Here is a 25,000-nt window from a genome sequence, read left to right as displayed (position 1 = left end):
TATACAAACTACACAAATGCTACACTACACACTCCCTTGCTATACAAACTACACAAATGCTACACTACACACGCCCTTGCTATACAAACTACACAAATGCTACACTGCACACGCCCTTGCTATACAAACTACACAAATGCTACACTGCACACACCCTTGCTATACAAATTCTACACAAATGATACACTACACACTCCCTTGCTATACAAACTACACAAATGCTACACTACACAATCCCTTGCTATACAAACTACACAAATGCTACACTACACACTCCCTTGATATACAAACTACACAAATGCTACACTGCACACACCCTTGCTATACAAACTACACAAATGCTACACTACACACCCTTGCTATACAAACTACACACACCCTTGCTATACAAACTACACAAATGCTACACTACACACACCCTTGCTATACAAACTGCACAAATGCTACACTACACACACCCTTGCTATACAAACTACACAAATGCTACACTACACACTCCCTTGCCATACAAACTACACAAATGATACACTACACACACCCTTGCTATACAAACTACACTAATGCTACACTACACACACCCTTGCTATACAAACTTCACAAATGCTACACTACACACTCCCTTGCCATACAAACTACACAAATGATACACTACACACACCCTTGCTATACAAACTACACAAATGTAACACTACACAAACCCTTGCTATACAAACTACACAAATGCTACACTACACACGCCCTTGCTATACAAACTACACAAATGCTACAATAAACACACCGTTGCTATACAAACTACACACATGCTACACTACACACAACCTTGATATACAAACTACACAAATGCTACACTACACACACCCTTGCTATTCAAACTACATAAATGCTACACTACACACACCATTGCTATACAAACTACACAAATGCTACACTACACACGCCCTTGCTATACAAACTACACAAATTCTACACTATACACGCCCTTGCTATACAAACTACACAAATTCTACACAAATGATACAAACATACATACATACACGCACACATACATACACGCACACATACATACACGCACACATGCATACACACACACAAATACACACACACACATGTACACGCACGCACACACACATACATACATACATGCCCACATACATACACGCACACATACATACACGCACACATACATACATACATACACGCCTACATATATACACGCACACATACATACATACACACACACATACATACACACATATATACACACACACACCAATACACACACACGTACATGCACGCACACACAGACACATGCACACATACATACACGCACACATATATACACGCACACATACATACATACATGCATGCACACATACATACACACGCACACATACATACACGCCCACATATATACACACACACATACATACACACACACCAATACACACACGCACACGTACACATACACCTACATACACACACGCACACATACATACATACACATACATACATACATACACACGCACACATACATACACACACGCGCACACATACATACATGTCCACATATATACATGCACGCATACATACATACATACACGCACACATACATACATACACATACATACATACATACACACGCGCACACATACATACATGTCCACATATATACATGCACGCATACATACATACATACACGCACACATACATACATACATACACACACGCACACATACATACATACATACACACGCGCACACATACATACATGTCCACATATATACATGCACACATACATACATACACGCACACATACATTCACATACATACATACATACACGCCTGTCCACATATATACACGCACGCATACATACACATACATACATGCACACATACATACATTCACACACACACACATTTTTGTCAATTTCTGTACAAACAAGTGTGATGTTAAACAACATTTACTAAAAGAGGACCAGTCTAGTAATTAAAAATAAATACAGTGATAAACAAAAAATCATGCACAGTAACACACACGCACTCATGCATGCACATACAGACACATACAATCTCTCATACATACATACACGCCCTCATACATACAGACACATGCAAACACACACACACCCATACATGCCCACATACATACACATACAATCTCTCATACATACATACACGCCCACATACATACAGACACATGCAAACACACACACACCCATACATGCCCACATACATACACATACATGCACACATACATACATGCACATACATGCACACATACATACATGCACATACATACATGTACATACACGCACATACATGCACACATACATACATGTACATACACGCACATACATGCACACATACATACACATACATACATGTACATACACGCACATACATGCACACATACATACATGTACATACACGCACATACATACATACACATACATACATGTACATACACGCACATACATGCACACATACATACATGTACATACACGCACATACATGCACACATACATACACATACATGCACACATACATACAGACACATACAAACACACACACACCCATACATGCCCACATACATACACATACAATCTCTCATACATACATACACGCCCACATAGATACAAACACATGCAAACACACACACCCATACATGCACACATACATTCATGCACATACACGCACATATATACACGTGTACACACATACATGCACGCACTTGCATACATGCAGTCTTACACATATATACACACACATAAACACACACATATACATATATATACAGTATATATATATATATATATATACATACGTACACATACACACAAACACATATGCACGCATACACACATATACATGTGCGCACACACACATACACACAAACATACATACACACACACACAAGCTCATATATACACACCTCTACACGCGCGTGCGTGCACACACCTATACGCACACACACACACACACACACACACACACACATATATATATATATATATATATATATATATATATATACGAGAAGTGCTCAACCTGAGAACGAACAATAGCATAATAGCTTGTTCTATGGCTAGTTACCACACAAGAAGCAGCCTATTTTTGCACAACATGTGCCTTTCACAGAGAAGAACTTTCCTGAAGCATATCAGTCTGATCCTAACTTAACAGTACAGCCTGGTATTTCGGCGCTGGACTGACCGCAATAGGCGGGATCAGACTGATATACTACAGGAAAGTTCTTCTCTGTGAAAAGCATTGCTGGGCTAAAAGAAGCTGCACCCAGGTGGTAAATCGCCATAGAACAGGCTAACAATAGTATTGAGCCAGTTGTTCGTTCCTGTGAGTGTGCTTCTCTCTGTGTGTATTTAGTCTCCCTATGGGAAAAAGGGGCAACCAGATGTGTACTCCTTGCTCAGTGTGCTTAGAGGAATGTGGCTACACCTCACTGACGAGGCCCAATGAAGGCCGAACTGATCATCTGGGGTTGCTGTGTTCCTTGTTCAAAGAGGAATTGCCTGGTATTTCTGCGCTGGACTGACCGCAATAGGCGGGATCAGACTGATATACTACAGGAAAGTTCTTCTCTGTGAAAAGCATTGCTGGGCTAAAAGAAGCTGCACCCAGGTGGTAAATCACCATAGAACAGGCTAACAATGGTATTAAATCCGTTGTTCGTTCCTGTGAGTGCACTTCTCTCTGTATGTACAGTATGTGTGTGTGGTGTGTGTGTGTATATATAATTATATATATATATACACACACACAAACACATATATACACACACACACACATCTGCTTCAAATAAAAGCCTATTTAATATAGACATAGGCAGCACAGCAAACAAGAGATATGCAAATGACAAAGTTACCTTGATCTGTTCCATTGTCAGGAGACCAGCAGACAGTGAATTATTTTGATAACTGTTTTTCTCTAGTGAAATAATGGGCAAAATATACCAAAGTGAGAATAAGACAATTCTCACGATTGTCGTAAAAAAAAAAACCTCACAAATGATATCACAATATTTATGAAAGGTTATGCGCCAATAAAGTTGCAACTTTTCATATGTGCGAACAAACTGTCTCATGACCATTCACAATGCTTCAATATATGCGAATAAGTTGTCTGGAAATGATTAATTTTTGTATTAAATCTCTATTGGTATTTTAAAATGCCTGTATATATTTGCAGTTCTCACATATTTATGAAAAGTGGTGCATGCAATATTTACTGTTTTTAATCTCGGCAATTTCTATGTTGCGAGGTAGTGAAAAATAAAGAGCGACATTGTTGTTTGTCTGGAGGGAAAATTGAAAAATGTATTTTTCTTGACGTAATGGTTGTATCTAGTGTTTGAAATTGCCCACAATAAGGCACAGAACCTGAAGAATAATAATTAATAGTAATTCAATTTGAATTACCCTAGCAACAAAGCTAAACTAATATGAATGCATTTGTAACGAATAAATCCAAATTAGTTTGGATTTAATCGTTACATTCGAATGGCCATGGACTAATCACAATTCAGTATAAAACAACAACAACAACTAACAACAACTCTAATACTAACAACAACTCTAATACTAGCAATAACAACTCTAATACTAACAATAACAACTCTAATACTAACAATAACAACTCTAATACTAACAACAACAACTCTAATACTAGCAATAACAACTCTAATACTAACAACAACAACTCTAATACTAACAATAACAACTCTAATACTAACAACAACAACTCTAATACTAACAACAACAACTTTAATACTAACAACAACTCTAATACTAACAACAACTTTAATACTAGCAATAACAACTCTAATACTAACAACAACTCTAATACTAACAACAACTCTAATACTAACAACAACTCTAATACTAGCAATAACAACTCTAATACTAACAATAACAACTCTAATACTAACAATAACAACTCTAATACTAACAATAACAACTCTAATACTAACAACAACAACTCTAATACTAACAACAACTCTAATACTAGCAATAACAACTCTAATACTAACAATAACAACTCTAATACTAACAATAACAACTCTAATACTAACAACAACTCTAATACTAGCAATAACAACTCTAATACTAACAATAACAACTCTAATACTAACAATAACAACTCTAATACTAACAATAACAACTCTAATACTAACAATAACAACTCTAATACTAACAACAACTCTAATACTAACAACAACTTTAATACTAGCAATAACAACTCTAATACTAACAACAACTCTAATACTAACAACAACTCTAATACTAACAACAACTCTAATACTAGCAATAACAACTCTAATACTAACAACAACAACTCTAATACTAACAATAACAACTCTAATACTAACAACAACAACTCTAATACTAACAACAACTCTAATACTAACAACTACAACTCTAATACTAACAACAACAACTCTAATACTAACAACAACAACTCTAATACTAACAACAACAACTCTAATACTAACAACAACTCTAATACTAACAACTACAACTCTAATACTAACAACAACAACTCTAATACTAACAACAACAACTCTAATACTAACAATAACAACTCTAATACTAACAATAACAACTCTAATACTAGCAATAACAACTCTAATACTAACAACAACAACTCTAATACTAACAACAACAACTCTAATACTAACAACTCTAATACTAGAATTAACAACTCTAATACTAACAACAACAACTCTAATACTAGCAATAACAACTCTAATACTAACAATAACAACTCTCATACTAACAACAACTCTAATACTAACAATAACAACTCTAATACTAACAACAACTCTAATACTAACAACAACAACTCTAATACTAACATCAACTCTAATACTAACAACAACTCTAATACTTCCAGTTCCAATAAACATTGAAGGATCATATGTAACCTATTGGACCACAGTTTGGGCAGTCCTGCTTTACAGCATTACAATACAGCTATGTCTCTTTACATCTAAGTTTTTGTGCCCGCTAGTGTGGTATCATGAAAAATAAATTTATAATCACAATTCAGTATAAAAATTTAATTTAGTGAGATAGGACAATGAAATAATTATGTTTGTGTAACTTGGAACCATCTGAATCAACATAACAAATACCAAACTTCCCAATTTATGAATCGAATCCGAAATGAATACATCCAAATTTATTTGAATTCCGAATGAAGATGAAACAAATACATTTGAATGTATTCAAATCGATCCAAAACGAAATTCGAAAATATCCAAATCGGTCCAAAACAAATTTTTCCGCTGCACACATGTCTAATAATTAATTAAATAACAAAAAGGTATATACAGATTTATAAAAAATAAAAATAACTTAAAGTGCAATTGAAATAAGTGTACTAAAAAGAACAAAGATAAGCTAAAAAAAACAGGCAGTCTTCCTTGATTAAAGAGCCAAAGAAGGGGCAAAATAAAAATAACTTTAATATATAAGAAATAACATTACTAACAATCATGTGATTAATTTATTCTGTTATAATAGGATACAAACAATAAAACCATTGTAGCGGTACTCCACTTGGGGTCTCCCTTCCTCTGTCCAAACCCAGGGGCCGCCATGGGATAGTGGGACCAGAGGTATAGTTGCTGAGACCGGGGTCAAGCCAGCGGCTGTATCTCCCCCAGCTGGGCTGGTCTCAGTGGACTCCCAGTCAGGTAGCGTCTTCTCTGCCCTGCAGCTCTTTCTTGGCAGGTATTGTCCCCTCTGCCTGTCTGCTTCTAGGCAGGAATAAATCCCCCTGCCAGGCTGCTTCTTGGCAGGAATAGATCCCTCTGCCTCCAAATAGTGGTACCAGGGCTATCGTGGCTGAGATCGGGGTCAAGCCAGCGGCTGTATCTCCCCCAGCTGGTCTCAGTGGGCTCCCAGGCAGGTAGCGTCCCCTCTGCCTGTCTGCTTCTAGGCAGGAATAGATCCCTCTGCCTCACTGCACACTTCTAGCAGGTAGCGTGCCCTCTGGTTTCTTCTAGGCAGGAATAGATCCCTCTGCCTTGCTGCTCCTTTCAGGCAGGTAACATCCCCTCCGCCACACTCCTTTCTTCAGGTAGGTATTGATTCCTTTCCCTGCACTGTCTTTAAAAAGTCAATTGGGGCTCACAAGGCCAGCTCTTTGCATACAGACCCACAGACTCTGTAACAGATCCCTCTTGCAGGGAGAGGTGCCGCCAGAATGCAGGATCAGAACCTCTGCAACTGGTATACCTGAAAGAATCAGACAAGACTACTTGTTCCAAAAGGAACTACTACTATTGCTTTATTTCACTCAGGACTAGCTTTTACAAACACACCAGTAAGCTTATGGTGACACACACTCCTTAAAATAAGCATAGAAAAACATATAGGAAACAATATAATAAAGCAATATAACTTTGCCAACAGGATGGAGGATTTAGGTAGTTCTAAACAGTAAAAATAACATTTATCTGTTGGTATTTTCGCTTATGAAAATATATGCAAATTAGTCATTCCTTCTCCTGTGTCCATTTTGGTGGTGAGCTTGCAACCAATAGATGGCGCTGTTATGATGTTTTTGGGATAGTTCAACCAATAGATGGCACTGTGTCACACATTGTCCATGTATGTGACTAGGGAACCATCACAGTGCTCCCACCCTTGACCAACGGCAGACCGGGCTAGATCCTGAACAGATTGGCTTCGGGCTGTCTGGGAAAGAACACAACCAAATGAAACATAACTCAAACAAAAACCAGTAATTCTCAGAATCACATCTTTCTTGACGATCCAATCGCTAGCCCCACTGTCCTCCCAACCTGGCTCAAAAATGCTCTCAGGCCAAACATGGAGGCATCTGGGCCCACTCCACGTGCTGGCTGGCTTTAGTTTGTGCTGGGGTTTGAGTGATGACTGGGTATGCCTCCTTAAGATCCAGTAGATGTTGCAAAGGCTGGTGTCAGCTGACTCAGGTCATTCCCTATCAACACTTCAACCGGCAGATCTTTCATGACCCCAGCCTCTATTGTATGGGTTCCAGCTTTCCAATCCAAATGCACCCAAGTGGTGGGTAACCAATGTATTGCTCCCCCTGCCACCTGGATGAGGACAGTGCGTCTGGTCCTCCGCTTTGAATGAGCTCGATTTGGCTTTATTAGGGTTAGGGTAGCTCCAGTGTCCCATAACCCCTGAGCTGGTTGACTGTCTGATAGTACTAACTGCCGGCGGTTATCCTGAGCAGCTGCTTGGATGGGGTCCACTTCATGGAGCACCCCCCATACTTCTTGAGTCTCAAGGGGGTCTGCTCCTAAACCAATCAGTTGATGCTGGTTCCCTTCTGTAAACGAGCTCACTGGGGCAGGTTTACCAGTCACCAGGTGGACAGCATCCCGCACAGGTCCTAGTGGGGGCCGGGTCCATACCTTCCGGGGTTTACCTTGTGTGCAAATTCTCTGGATGTGTCCTATCTGCTTGCATCCATAGCACCAGGGCCTGGAACCGCTGTTCAGGGTTGCTGGGGTTCTGTTAGGGTGAATTACCATTTGTGGAAGGGGTGGTGCTGATTGAGGAGACATGGGCAGGGGTATTTCTTGGTGAACCGATTGCTCCTCCCGCCTGGTGTCCTGGTATTCATCAGCCAGATGAGCAGCTTCATCCACAGTTAGTGGTCTCCTGTCTCGGACCCAGTCTCTAACCTCTGAAGATGTGTAATCATAAAATTGTTCCAGAAGTAGCAGCTGCAGTGCATGGTCCAGGGTAGTTGCCTGGCACCCCTGCATCCAGTTGTATGCGGCCCGGTGCATCCGGTAGGCCCATTCCACATAAGTGTCTTTCTCCTTTTTCCGCAGATCTCTGAATGTTCTGCGGTAGGCCTCCAGAGTAATGGCATAACGGGCCAGCAGTCTTTCTTTTACCCGGCTGTAGTCCAGGCTATCATCATCAGGAACTGCCTGGTAAGCTTCAGCAGCTCTCCCAGTCAACTTACTGGCCAAAATTGTAACCCAGTCTGTGGAAACCACACCTTGTAGAGTACACTGCCTCTCAAAGTCCTGCAGGCATGCATCAATGTCCCCTTCGGCCTCATTGAAATCTTTAAATGCAGCAAAAGGCAGCTTCTTTGTTCTGTCGTTGCCCCCTGGCCAGAAGCGGACCAGTTTCCTGGCCGATGCCCTATTTCAGCCATGCGGAGCCTAAAATCATGCTCCGCCTGCTGCATGGCAGTCACATCAGCCATAATTTTTTCAACAGTTTCCTGAGTGGGCTGGGGACCCAAGAGGGCCAATCGGGCTCGGACTTCGCGTTGAAAATCTGACTCACCAGGGGTCTCCAAAGGCGGTGGGTGGGACTGATCGCCTTCCATTAGTTCGGCAATTAGAGTATCTTTAGATTTATTACTGGCTGATCGTCCTCGGGCTTCCAACAAATCTTTAAGGGTGCTTCGCTTTAGGACCCTGTAAAGCTGCTCCATCCACTTTCCAGCTGCTACTCGTGAATGATCTCCCAATGGAAATCAGATCCCAGTGGTGGTTTGGACCTTCCCTGTACAGAAGGGATGATCCCACCGCTGCCACCAAATGTAGCTGTACTCCGCTTGGGGTCTCCCTTCCTCTGTCCAAACCCAAGGGTGGCCACGGGATAGTGGGACCAGAGGTATAGTTGCTGAGACCGGGGTCAAGCCAGCGGCTGTATCTCCCCCAGCTGGGCTGGTCTCAGTGGACTCCCAGTCAGGTAGCGTCTTCTCTGCCCTGCAGCTCTTTCTTGGCAGGTATCATCCCCTCTGCCTGTCTGCTTCTAGGCAGGAATAAATCCCCCTGCCAGGCTGCTTCTTGGCAGGAATAGATCCCTCTGCCTCCAAATAGAGGTACCAGGGCTATCGTGGCTGAGATCGGGGTCAAGCCAGCATCTGTAGCTCCCCCAGCTGGGCTGGTCTCAGTGGGCTCCCAGGCAGGTAGCATCCCTTCTGCCTGTCTGCTTCTAGGCAGGAATAGATCCCTCTGCCTCACAGCACACTTCCAGCAGGTAGCGTGCCCTCTGGTTTCTTCTAGGCAGGAATAGATCCCTCTGCCTTGCTGCTCCTTTCAGGCAGGTAACGTCCCCTCTGCCACACTCCTTTCTTCAGGTAGGTATTGATTCCTTTCCCTGCACTGTCTTTAAAAAGACAATTGGGGCTTACAAGGCCAGCTCTTTGCATACAAGCCCACAGACTCTGTAACAGATCTCTCTCTTGAAGAGAGGTGCTGCCAGAATGCAGGATCAGAACCTCTGCAACTGGTAAACCTGAAAGAATCAGACCAGACTACCTGTTCCAGAAGGAACTACTACTATTGCTTTATTTCACTCAGGACTAGCTTTTACAAACACACCAGTAAGCTTATGATGACACACACACAAATAAGCATAGAACAACATATAGGAAACAATATAATAAAGCAATATAACTTTGCCAACAGGATGGAGGATTTAGGTAGTTCTAAACAGTAAAAATAACATTTATCTGTTGGTATTTTCGCTTATGCAAATATATGCAAATTAGACATTCCTTCTCCTGTGTCCATTTTGGTGGTGAGCTTGCAACCAATAGATGGCGCTGTTATGATGTTTTTGGGATAGTTCAACCAATAGATGGCACTGTGTCACACATTGTCCATGTATTTGACTAGGGAACCGTCACAACCATATACCGGTGACTAAAGTTAAGGTTGATAAATAAAGTGAAAAATATATTTTTGTAAGGAAACTAGATCAGCCATTCGCTTGTCATCGCAAAAAAAAATTGCCCCAAAAATGTCCCTAGAATTTTTATAAATACTGGCAACATTTTTAGGCGCCAGTATTTATCATTCCTGGCGCCTATTGGGGGGGATTGAGGGAGCTTAATAAATTTTGCCCATAGTGTGCATTGTCTTACGCATTCTCACTGATAACTTCCCTCTATAATGCAGCACAGCCACATTGGTTGTAACTGGCAACCTTTAACCTTTCAAATCCCTTCCTCCCACTTCACAAGCGGAGTAGCAGAGCAGCATCAGGCTGTTCAGTGCAGCTATAAATCAGCACACAGCTAACCCTTCTCTTACAGCTCAACAGGGCCCCACAAAGCACAGGGCCAATGCCCCGCTCGCTCTGTCCAAAGGCCGGGCCTGGTCTGGACTCTGAGGAGGCCGGTCCATGACTGTCAGTGTTTTATCAGCTGAACGAGAGAGAACTTATGTGTAATGACAAGTGCTCGGGTGGCTGCAATTTTAAAGAGATTGTGCCTAAACAACCTAATGAGCAATAAGCACTTATTCTTTATTTTAAATGTTTTTTTATATATTTATGGGGGGGGTTGTTTTTTTTTTTTTACTATTTAATGACAACAAGTTTACAAAATACAGGGACAAAAGAATTTTACTAACTTTTAATGTTTTTGTAAATCAAAGTAATACCTTATGCTTGTCAGTTTTGAGGTATGGTTAAATAAGAAACGGGAGGGGAGTAGGCTGCTCTGCCTTAAAATCTGTGGGCTTGTTTATTTATATTGAGTATTTTAAAAGGCACAGTCTACTCTATCATGTTTATTGTTTAAAAAAGATAAATAATCCCTTTATTACCCATTCCCCAGTTTTGCATAACCAACACTGTTATATAAATACATTTTTTACCTCTGTGATTACCTTGTATCTAAGCCTCTGCAGACTGCTCCTTATCTCAGTTATATAAATACATGTATTACCTCTGTGATTACCTTGTATCTAAGCCTCTGCAGACTGCTCCTTATCTCAGTTATTTAAATACATGTATTGCCTCTGTGATTATCTTGTATCTAACCCTCTGCAGACTGCTCCTTATCTCAGTTATATCAAAACACTTTTTACCTCTGTGATTACCCTGTATCTAAACCTCTGCAGACTGCCCCTTATCTCAGTTATATTAATATACTTTTTACCTCTGTGATTACCTTGTATCTAAGTCTCTGCAGACTGCTCCTTATCTCAGTTATATAAATACATGCATTACCTCTGTGATTACCTTGTATCTAAGCCTCTGCAGACTGCTCCTTATCTCAGTTATATAAATACATGTATTACCTCTGTGATTACCTTGTATATAACCCTCTGCAGACTGCCCCTTATCTCAGTTATATTAAAACACTTTTTACCTCTGTGATTACCCTGTATCTAAACCTCTGCATACTGCCCCTTATCTCAGTTATATTAATATACTTTTTACCTCTGTGATTACCTTGTATCTAAGCCTCTGCAGACTGCTCCTTATCTCAGTTATATAAATACATGTATTACCTCTGTGATTACCTTGTATCTAAGCCTCTGCAGACTGCTCCTTATCTCAGTTATTTAAATACATGTATTGCCTCTGTGATTATCTTGTATCTAACCCTCTGCAGACTGCTCCTTATCTCAGTTATATCAAAACACTTTTTACCTCTGTGATTACCCTGTATCTAAACCTCTGCAGACTGCCCCTTATCTCAGTTATATTAATATACTTTTTACCTCTGTGATTACCTTGTATCTAAGTCTCTGCAGACTGCTCCTTATCTCAGTTATATAAATACATGCATTACCTCTGTGATTACCTTGTATCTAAGCCTCTGCAGACTGCTCCTTATCTCAGTTATATAAATACATGTATTACCTCTGTGATTACCTTGTATCTAACCCTCTGCAGACTGCCCCTTATCTCAGTTATATTAAAACACTTTTTACCTCTGTGATTACCCTGTATCTAAACCTCTGCAGACTGCCCCTTATCTCAGTTATATTAATATACTTTTTACCTCTGTGATTACCTTGTATCTAAGCCTCTGCAGACTGCTCCTTATCTCAGTTATATAAATACATGTATTACCTCTGTGATTACCTTGTATCTAAGCCTCTGCAGACTGCTCCTTATCTCAGTTATATAAATACATGTATTACCTCTGTGATTACCTTGTATCTAAGCCTCTGCAGACTGCTCCTTATCTCAGTTATATAAATACATGTATTACCTCTGTGATTACCTTGTATCTAAGCCTCTGCAGACTGCTCCTTATCTCAGTTATTTAAATACATGTATTACCTCTGTGATTACCTTGTATCTAAGCCTCTGCAGACTGCTCCTTATCTCAGTTATATAAATACATTTATTACCTCTGTGATTACCTTGTATCTAAGCCTCTGCAGACTGCTCCTTATCTCAGTTATATAAATACATGTATTACCTCTGTGATTACCTTGTATCTAACCCTCTGCAGACTGCCCCTTATCTCAGTTTTATTAATATACTTTTTACCTCTGTGATTACCTTGTATATATGCCTCTGCAAACTGCTCCTTATCTCAGTTATATTAATATACTTTTTACCTCTGTGATTACCCTGTATGTAAGCCTCTGCAGACTGCCCCTTATCTCAGTTATATTAATATACGTTTTACCTCTGTGATTACCCTGTATCTAAGCCTCTGCAGACTGCTCCTTATCTCCGTTTTACCTCTGTGATTACCTTGTATCTAAGCCTCTGCAGACTGCTCCTTATCTCAGTTATATAAATACATATATTACCTCTGTGATTACCTTCTATCTAAGCCTCTGCAGACTGCCAACTTTTTCTTATTTCCTTTGATAGACTTGCATTTTAACCAATTAGTGCCGACTTAAATAACTCCACGAGAGTAAGAATAATGTTATCGATATGACACACATGAAATAGCGGCGTCTGTGAAAAACTGTCAAAATACACTAAAATAAGGAGGTCTTCAATGGCTCAGAAATTAGCATATGAGCCTACCTAGGTTTAGCTTTCAACAAAGAATACCAAGAGAACAAACCAAATTTGATGATAAAAGTATATTGGAAAGTTGTTTAAAATTGCATGTCCTATCTGAATCCTGAAAGTTTATTTTTGACTAAAACCCTTATACCGGTATTTCAGGTTAGTACATCTTATAGGTTACTATACAATACACATTTGATATGGTGAACATTAAAAGTTTGAGGTTAATCTTTTATTCTGACTCCTTGCTGGAAGAAATAGGAAATCTTGTCATTCGAAGCATTTACAGTTCTAATAGGGTTATTGTGATACAGAACAATGAGTTTCAAAAGTATGTAAAGTGGGGTTGGTGTGTCCATTGTTTGATATTCTGTATGTGTAAAATAAAGTGTTTTTATGTTCTTGTGTTATGTTCCCAAATGAAGATAACATCTAATATGACATTCTGTTTGCCCAGAATACTAGAATACATTTTCTCCAAGCTAACTACTAGGTCAACCTCAGTTAACCATTGGGAGTAGGTTGGAACATGTTGCTTTTTCCATAGCCTGGGTATGAGTCTTTTTGCACAAGTTATCATTCATAGAAGTACTTTATTTCGGTGTGTGAATTTTAGGGATTTGGTTTAAGAGGATAATGGAGGGGTCTAGATTACTGCTGGTTCCCAGCTTGTAATGAATACACATGGAGATCTGGTCCCAGAGTGGTTTGATTTTGGGGCACGACCACCAGATGTGTGTCATGGTTTCTGGTTCGCTGCATTACCTCCAGCAGAGGGGAGAGGCCCTAGGATAAATCTTGTGGAGTCTGTGAGGTACCATCTGGAAAGTATCTTGTAGTTTAGTTCTACTAGGTTTGGAGAGTGACAGATTTTTTTTAGTTGTGCTAAAGGTCAGGTTCCTTTGTGGGTCTGTGAGCTCAAGATGAAACTCTTGTTCCCATTGTTTTATAAATGAAGGCTTGTAATTAGAAATCATTTTACCTAGCATTTTATATATGAGATTTTGAAATGCTTGGAGTGAAGCAAAGTTTCTCGAAGGGTGTGAAGGTTCTAGAAAGGTCTGTTTTATTGTGTGCTAGTGAATATAGCATGTCTAGCTTGGAAATAGAAGAACCAGTGTACGAAAAGGGTTCACGATTTCCCTTTGCAAATCCGCCTGTTTTTTAAAGAGACCATTGTGCAGTCATAAATAAATTGGGAGATTAGAGCGTATGTACTGTGTATTGGGGAGTCCACAGGTTCCTGGAGTGAAGAAAAGTGGATTACTAAAGGGATACGGAACTATAATTTTTTTTTTCTTTCACGATTCAGAGCATGCAATTTTAAGCAACTTTCAAATTTACTCGTATTATCAATTTTTCTTCATTCTCTTGGTATCTTTATTTGAAAAAGTAGGAATGTAAGCTACGAGCCGGCCCATTTTTGATTCAGCATCCTGGATAGCGCTTGCTGATTGGTGCGTACATTTAGCCACCAATCAGCAAGCTGTACCTAGGTGCTGAACGAAAGATGGGCTAGCTCGTAAGCTTACAACCCTGCTTTTGAAATAAAGATACCAAAAGAACAAAGATAAATTGATAACAGGAGTAAATTGCATGCTGTATCTGAATCATGAAAGAAGAAAAAAATAGGTTCAGTATCCCTTTAAATAATGGAGTGAGCGGAGAGATGGGAGTAGATAATTATTTGTTTTCTTTGAGTAATGTATTCCACACATCTAGAGTACCCATGATACATTTATTAGCAACTTGGGGTGGCCTAATTTCCTAGGTAGACAGGGAAGGTTAGATAAGTTCAGGATTTCAGATTTATAGGACTCCAATTGCACAGAGTGTTTAGAGGAACTGTAATGTTCCATTTCACTATCCAAGCCAGGTGAGCTGCGCAATAGTAATTTTTAAATATGGGGGCACTGAGTGTTCCATCTTCTTTGCCAAGTTATAGAATTTGTTTAGCTATCCTGGATCTACTATGGGACCAGATGAATGATTACAATAATTTTGTTGTGTAGTAAAGAAGTGGTGTGGAAGGTATATATGGAGAGTTTGAAAAAAATATAAGTATTTAGGTTTGATCATCATTTTGACTATGTTGATGAGACCTCTCCAGGAAAGATGTCCCTGTTTGTGCCATGTTTCTAAGAGCTGTTGTGTTTCTATATATAACGGTGCAAAACATTTAGAGTATAAGTCAAGTGGGTTTTCTGGAAACATTTCTGGGATGTGGGTTCCTACCTATCTAATTGAGTTGAATATTATGAATTCTGTTCGCATGGTTCGATAATATCATCCTTTTTCATATTAATAGGCATCAGCATGGATTTATCTAAATTGATTGAAAACGTGTTTACAGTTTTGGAAAAGGTTTACTAATGTGTTGGTATTGATGTTGTAGGAGACTATATGGTAAAAATTATATCATCTGCAAAGAGCAAACATTTTTGTGTGTTTAATCCAAACGTTTTTCTTATAACGTCAGGGTGATTTCTGACATGGACAGCAAGGATTTCCACTGTTATAGCAAACAATAGGGGTGATAGGGGACATCAATGACATGTGCCGTTTCTGAAGGAGAATTAGGGGGATAGGGTGCTATTGGCTAAGACCTTGGCCAATGGCTCTGTGTACAAGGCTTGTACTCTACTAATAAATTTGTCTGGGAGTCCAAATTTCAACAGGGTTGCTCACATAAAATTCCAGTCCACACTATCAAAAGCTTTCTCGGTGTCCGTTCAGAGGAAGAGCATTGTGATTTAATGATCTATTGCTGTTTGCAGTGTCTGTAAATTTCTTGTGGTATTGTATTTAGCTTCTCTTTCTCTCACAAACCCAACCTGGTCTGTATGGATCAATTGGGGAAGTATTCTGTTTAAGTGAGTGGCTAGTTTTAACGTAAGTTTTTATTTCGATATTTAGTAAGGATATGGGTCGATAATTGTGCACTTTATCTTCTGGTTTGCCAGGTTTTAGAAGTATTATTATTGAGGCCTTCAAAAGTGGTTGGGAAAAGGTGAAACATTTATCTATGGATTGGTATAGTGTTAACAACGGTTTTCCCAATTGCATTTTGAGCAGCTGGTAGAATTTAGAAGTGAGGACATCAGGACCTGGGGCTTTGCCTGAAGGTAGTGATTACATTGTCTCTAGAATTGCCTGGGCTTATTTTTGGTCTCAATTCGTCCCTGTTACAGGCTCAATTACACTTTACTGACTGTTAAAAATGAGGAACGGGACTTGGGAATTATTATTTAAGATGATTTAAAATTGAGTAAAAAAATGTAGCATTGCATCGAATAAGGCCAGTAGAAGACTTGGTTGTATTAGGAGAGGTATTTGCAGCAGAAATAGTAAGGTTCTTATTAAACTTGTGCATGATCGAAAATTTGGTTAGTTTTGATTCGGGTCATAAAAAAAATTGGTTTGAGACATTCATAATAATTAGGTACGTGTCAGTAATTCGGTTTCGGAATTTATTCGTGTTTCGAATTTTGACATTCAGATGCATTCAAAACCATTACCAAATTATTATTATTATTATTAATAATGTTGGACTGAATCTTTATTACGGACCGAATCGTTATTTCTAGCTAATGTTCCGGCGATTGCCGAAACAAAATTATGTTAAGCTGCCACCCACGCCGCTACTAATTAAAGCTATAACCCCTAAATTGCCGTCCCCCCACATCACTAACACTACCTAAACCTATTAACTCCTAAACCGCACCCCCACATCGCCAACACTAACTAAACATATTAACCCCTAAATTGACGTTCTGAAACATCGCCAACATGAACTAAACCTATTAACCCCTAAACCGCACCCCCCACATCACTGACACAAACTAAACCTATTAACCCCTAAACTGCACCCTCCCCACATTGCAGACACAAACTAAACCTATTAACCCCTAAACCGCACCCCCTCCCACATTGCTGACACAAACTAAACCTATTAACCCCTAAACCACCATTCTGAAACATCGCCAACACAAACTAAACCTATTAACCCCTAAACCGCCCCCCCACATCGCCGACATGAACTAAACCTATAAACGCCTAAACCGCATTCCCCCCACATTTCCGAAACAAAGTAAACCTATTAACCGCTAAACCGCACCCCCTCCCACATTGCCGACAAAAAATAAACCTATTAACCCCTAAACCACACACCCCACATTGCAGACACAAACTAAACCTATTAACCACCAAACCGCACCCCCTCCCACATCGCCAACACTAATTAAACCTATTAACCCCTAAACCGCTGTTCCAAAACATCGCCGACACTAAATAAACCTATTAACCCCTAAACCGCTTTTCACAAACATCGCCAATACTAACTAAACCTATTAACCCCTAAACCGCCGGCCGCCACATCGCAACAACCTAAAGTAAACTATATTAACCCCTAAACCTAACACCCCCTAAACCTAACCCTAACACCCCCTAACTTTAACATAATTAAAATATAACTAAATTAAAGTTACAATTATTAACTAATAATACCTATTTAAATATAAATACTAACACCTAGATTTAGAGTTCTGCATTAGCCATCAAAAGCAGCGTTAAGGGCTCCTAATGCTGCTTTTGGCCGCCCGCTGGTATTTAGAGTCAGGCAGGAAAGGGTCTAACGCTCACTTTCAAGCTGCAACTTTTCCATACCGCAGATCCCCTTATGCCAATTGCGCATCTTCTATCTTCATCCATCCGACGAGGAGTGGCTCCATCTTCAAGACCTCCGGCGCGGAACATCCTCTTCCTTCCGACGACTACCGACGAATGAAGGTTCCTTTAAGTGACGTCATCCAAGATGGCGTCCATCGAATTCCGATTGGCTGATAGGATTCTATCAGCCAATCGGAATTAAGGTAGGAAAAATCTGATTGGCTGATTGAATCAGTCAATCAGATTCAAGTTCAATCCGATTGGCTGATCCAATCAGCCAATCAGATTGAGCTCGCATTCTATAGGCTGTTCCAAAGGAAGAGGATGTTCTGCGCCGGAGGTCTTGAAGATGGAGCCGCTCCTCGTCGGATGGATGAAGATAGAAGATGCCGCTTGGATGAAGATGTCTGCCGGTTCGGATGTCCTCTTCTGCCTGGATAAGATGAAGACTTCTGCCGCTCCGGATGTCCTCTTTTGGTCCATCGGTGCCTGGCTGGGTGAACACGGCTCAAGGTAGGGAGATCTTCAGGGGGTAGTGTTAGGTTTATTTAAGGGGGGTTTGGGTTAGAGTAGGGGTATGTGGGTGGTGGGTTGTAATGTTGGGGGGTGGTATTGTGTGTTTTTTTACAGGCAAAAGAGCTGATTACTTTGGGGCATGCCCCGCAAAAAGCCCTTTTAAGGGCTGGTAATAGAGCTGCTAACTTTTGTAATTTAGATTAGGGTAGGGAAATTTTTTTATTTTGCGGGGCTTTATTATTTTATTAGGGGGCTTAGAGTAGGTGTAATTAGCTTAAAAATCTTGTTATCTTTTTTTTATTTTTTGTAATTTAGTGGGGGGGTTTTTGTAATTTAGTTTAGTTTATTTAATTGTAGGTAATTTTAGGTAATTTATTTAATTAATTTATTGATAGTGTAGTGTTAGGTTTAATTGTAATTTAGGTTAGGATTTATTTTACAGGTAATTTTGTAATTATTTTAACTAGGTAGCTATTAAATAGTAAATAACTATTTAATAGCTATTGTACCTAGTTAAAATAGATATAAAGTTGCCAGTAAAATAAATATAAATCCTAAAATAGCTACAATATAATTATTCGTTATATTGTAGCTATATTAGGGTTTATTTTACAGGTAAGTATTTAGCTTTAAATAGGAATACTTTAGTTAATAAGATTTAATTTACTTTGTTAGATTAAAATTATATTTAATTTAGGGGGGTGTTAGGGTTAGGGTTAGACTTAGCTTTAGGGGTTAATACATTTATTAGAGTAGCGGCAAGGTCCGGTCGGCAGATTAGGGGTTAATACTTGAAGTTAGGTGGCGGCGATGTTAGTGAGGGCAGATTAGAGGTTAATAATATTTCTTATAGGGTTTGTGAGGCGGGAGTGCGGCGGTTTTGGTGTTAATAACTTTATTAGAGTAGCGGCGAGGTCCGGTCGGCAGATTAGGGGTTAATAAGTGTAGGTAAGGTAGCGGCGACATTAGGGGGGCAGATTAGGGGTTATAAATATTATGTAGATGTCGGCGATGTTAGGGGCAGCAGATTAGGGGTACATAGGTATAATGTAGGTTGCGGCGGTGTCCGGAGTGGCAGATTAGGGGTTAATTGTGTAATGCAGGTGTCAGCGATAGCGGGGACGGCAGATTAGGGGTTAATAAGTGTAAGGTTAGGGGTGTTTAGACTCGGGGGTACATGTTAGGGTGTTAGGTGCAGACTTAGAAAGTGTTTCAGCATAGGAAACAATGGGGCTGCGTTAGGCGCTTAACGCTGCTTTTTTGAAGGTGTTAAACTATTTAATATCTATTCTACCTAGTTAAAATAAATACAAACTTGCCTGTAAAATAAAAATAAACCCTAAGATAACTACAATAAAACTATTAGTTATATGTAGCTAGCTTAGGGTTTATTTTTTAAATAGGAATAATATAGTTAATTATAGGAATTTTTAGTTAGATTTATATTTATTATATTTAAGTTAGGGGGTGTTAGGGTTAGACTTAGGTTTAGGGGTTAATACATTTAGTATAGTGGCGGCGACGTGTGGGGCGGCAGATTAGGGGTTAATAAATGTAGGTAGGTGTCGGCGATGTTAGGGACGGCAGATTAGGGGTTAATATAATTTAACTAATGTTTGCGAGGCGGGAGTGCTGCGGTTTAAGGGTTAATATGTTTATTATAGTGGCGGCGACATTGGGGGCAGCAGATTAGGGGTTAATAAGTGTAGGTAGGTTACAGCGACATTGGGGACGTCAGATTATGGGTTAATAAATATAATGCAGGTGTCGGCAATGTCGAGGGCGGCAGATTAGGGGTTAATAAGTGTAAGATTAGGGGTGTTTAGACTCAGGGTTCATGTTAGGGTGTTAGGTGTAAACATAAAATGTGTTTCCCCATAGGAATCAATGGGGCTGCGTTACTGAGTTTTACGCTGCTTTTTGGCAGGTGTTAGACTTTTTCTCACCCGTCTCTCCCCGTTGATTCCTATGGGGAAATCGTGCATGAGCACGTACGACCAGCTCACCGCTGACTTAAGCAGCGCTGGTATTGGAGTACGGTAATGAGCAAAATTTTGCTCAACGCTCACTTCTTGCCTATTAACGCCGGGTTTGTAAAAAAACGTAATACCAGCGCTGCAGGTAAGTGAGTGGTGAGACAAAACTGCACGTTAGCATCGCACAGCTCAAAATGAAAAACTCGTAATCTAGTTGTATCTTTCTGTGTTTAATCTTATAACCGTTTTCTCTTTTGTGGTATAGAACAGGGATATACCGGCTGTAAACTCAATCCAGGAAGTCGGGCTTAATAAGCCTGGTTTTATTTCAAGACAGCTATCGTATTCAGTCTATTACTTCACTGGTTAACTAATTGTACGAGAAATTCTCTGCAATGGCAGGGGTGTTATTGATTTGCATCACCATGTGCCTACTTATACCTTTGTCCTTCTCCCCAGGTACAGCTTTATTGTAGATGATCTTGACAACCTGGATAAAGTGACGCAGCAAACACTGTTTGATCTTTATAAATACAATGCGTCTGGGGTCCAAGGAAGGGTTGCAACCAACAGAAGAAATAAGCGCTCAAGTGCACCACTTGTCATCCCTCTAGAAAGGGTTCCTGTTACAGAGGGGCCTAGGAGGATAATTAGAAGTGCAGAGGGTGAAGATGAGATGCAAGTGAACCGCAGAGAGTGGAACATTGGCTTCAAGTTGGTGAGTAACTCTGGGACAAGCATCTGAAACCCTTCTGAATCAGAGCATCGCAACCTAAATGTCAGATAGTTTACAAGCCCTTGGCTAGAACAAGACAAGCTACAAATAGGACACATTTTATGACTAAACATTACTACTGTGTGAGTAGTGAGTGCTGAATACTTATCTCTTATGACTAAACATTACTACTGTGTGAGTAGTGAGTGCTGAATACTTATCTCTTATGACTAAACATTACTACTGTGTGAGTAGTGAGTGCTGAATACTTATCTCTTATGACTAAACATTACTACTGTGTGAGTAGTGAGTGCTGAATACTTATCTCTTATGACTAAACATTACTACTGTATGAGTAGTGAGTGCTGAATACTTATCTCTTATGACTAAACATTACTACTGTGTGAGTAGTGAGTGCTGAATACTTATCTCTTATGACTAAACATTACTACTGTGTGAGTAGTGAGTGCTGAATACTTATCTCTTATGACTAAACATTACTACTGTGTGAGTAGTGAGTGAAGAATACTTATCTCTTATGACTAACATTACTACTGTGTGAGTAGTGAGTGCTGAATACTTATCTCTTATGACTAACATTACTACTGTGTGAGTAGTGAGTGCTGAATACTTATCTCTTATGACTAAACATTACTACTGTGTGAGTAGTGAGTGCTGAATACTTATCTCTTATGACTAACATTACTACTGTGTGAGTAGTGAGTGCTGAATACTTATCTCTTATGACTAACATTACTACTGTGTGAGTAGTGAGTGCTGAATTCTTATCTCTTATGACTAAACATTACTACTGTGTGAGTAGTGAGTGCTGAATACTTATCTCTTATGACTAAACATTACTACTGTGTGAGTAGTGAGTGCTGAATACTTATCTCTTATGACTAAACATTACTACTGTGTGAGTAGTGAGTGCTGAATACTTATCTCTTATGACTAAACATTACTACTGTATGAGTAGTGAGTGCTGAATACTTATCTCTTATGACTAAACATTACTACTGTGTGAGTAATGAGTGCTGAATACTTATCTCTTATGACTAAACATTACTACTGTGTGAGTAGTGAGTGCTGAATACTTATCTCTTATGACTAAACATTACTACTGTGTGAGTAGTGAGTGCTGAATACTTATCTCTTATGACTAAACATTACTACTGTGTGAGTAGTGAGTGCTGAATACTTATCTCTTATGACTAAACATTACTACTGTATGAGTAGTGAGTGCTGAATACTTATCTCTTATGACTAAACATTACTACTGTGTGAGTAGTGAGTGCTGAATACTTATCTCTTATGACTAAACATTACTACTGTGTGAGTAGTGAGTGCTGAATACTTATCTCTTATGACTAAACATTACTACTGTGTGAGTAGTGAGTGCTGAATACTTATCTCTTATGACTAAACATTACTACTGTGTGAGTAGTGAGTGCTGAATACTTATCTCTTATGACTAAACATTACTACTGTGTGAGTAATGAGTGCTGAATACTTATCTCTTATGACTAAACATTACTACTGTGTGAGTAGTGAGTGCTGAATACTTATCTCTTATGACTAAACATTACTACTGTGTGAGTAGTGAGTGCTGAATACTTATCTCTTATGACTAAACATTACTACTGTGTGAGTAGTGAGTGCTGAATACTTATCTCTTATGACTAAACATTACTACTGTGTGAGTAGTGAGTGCTGAATACTTATCTCTTATGACTAAACATTACTACTGTGTGAGTAGTGAGTGCTGAATACTTATCTCTTATGACTAAACATTACTACTGTGTGAGTAGTGAGTGCTGAATACTTATCTCTTATGACTAAACATTACTACTGTGTGAGTAGTGAGTGCTGAATACTTATCTCTTATGACTAAACATTACTACTGTGTGAGTAGTGAGTGCTGAATACTTATCTCTTATGACTAAACATTACTACTGTGTGAGTAGTGAGTGCTGAATACTTATCTCTTATGACTAAACATTACTACTGTGTGAGTAGTGAGTGCTGAATACTTATCTCTTATGACTAAACATTACTACTGTGTGAGTAGTGAGTGCTGAATACTTATCTCTTATGACTAACATTACTACTGTGTGAGTAGTGAGTGCTGAATACTTATCTCTTATGACTAAACATTACTACTGTGTGAGTAGTGAGTGCTGAATACTTATCTCTTATGACTAAACATTACTACTGTGTGAGTAGTGAGTGCTGAATACTTATCTCTTATGACTAAACATTACTACTGTATGAGTAGTGAGTGCTGAATACTTATCTCTTATGACTAAACATTACTACTGTGTGAGTAGTGAGTGCTGAATACTTATCTCTTATGACTAAACATTACTACTGTAGTGAGTAGTGAGTGCTGAATACTTATCTCTTATGACTAAACAATTACTACTGTGATGAGTATGTGAGTGCTGAATACCTTATCTCTTATGACTAAACAATACTACTGTGTGAGTAGTGAGTGCTTGATACTTATCTCTATGACTAACATTACTACTGTGTGAGTAGTGAGTGCTGAATACTTATCTCTTATGACTAAACATTACTACTGTGTGAGTAGTGAGTGCTGAATACTTATCTCTTATGACTAAACATTACTACTGTGTGATTAGTGAGTGCTGAATACTTATCTCTTATGACTAAACATTACTACTGTGTGAGTAGTGAGTGCTGAATACTTATCTCTTATGACTAAACATTACTACTGTGTGAGTAGTGAGTGCTGAATACTTATCTCTTATGACTAAACATTACTACTGTGTGAGTAGTGAGTGCTGAATACTTATCTCTTATGACTAAACATTACTACTGTGTGAGTAGTGAGTGCTGAATACTTATCTCTTATGACTAAACATTACTACTGTGTGAGTAGTGAGTGCTGAATACTTATCTCTTATGACTAAACATTACTACTGTATGAGTAGTGAGTGCTGAATACTTATCTCTTATGACTAAACATTACTACTGTGTGAGTAGTGAGTGCTGAATACTTATCTCTTATGACTAACATTACTACTGTGTGAGTAGTGAGTGCTGAATTCTTATCTCTTATGACAAAACATTACTACTGTGTGAGTAGTGAGTGCTGAATACTTATCTCTTATGACTAAACATTACTACTGTATGAGTAGTGAGTGCTGAATACTTATCTCTTATGACTAAACATTACTACTGTATGAGTAGTGAGTGCTGAATACTTATCTCTTATGACTAAACATTACTACTGTGTGAGTAGTGAGTGCTGAATACTTATCTCTTATGACTAAACATTACTACTGTATGAGTAGTGAGTGCTGAATACTTAGCTCCTTGTCATTAAAGTGATG

The 25,000-nt window shown here is 39.1% G+C and overlaps 1 protein-coding gene across 1 annotated transcript in view; it reads left to right on the top strand.

Moving 5' to 3' along the window:
• The window catches only part of LOC128640611 (amiloride-sensitive sodium channel subunit alpha-like), a 449,879-nt gene that overhangs the window by 18,146 nt on the left and 406,733 nt on the right, over positions 1 to 25,000 (top strand). The window contains exon 2 of the mRNA XM_053693080.1: positions 21,386 to 21,644. Within this exon, the coding sequence (XP_053549055.1) occupies positions 21,386 to 21,644 (259 nt within the window). The remainder of the gene's footprint in view (positions 1 to 21,385; positions 21,645 to 25,000) is intronic.

The sequence above is a fragment of the Bombina bombina genome, chromosome 9 (genome assembly GCF_027579735.1).
Source record: "Bombina bombina isolate aBomBom1 chromosome 9, aBomBom1.pri, whole genome shotgun sequence".
Taxonomy (NCBI): Eukaryota; Metazoa; Chordata; class Amphibia; order Anura; family Bombinatoridae; genus Bombina; species Bombina bombina.
The sequence above is the reverse complement of the archived record's forward strand: the minus strand, read 5'-3'. Positions and strand labels throughout refer to the sequence as shown.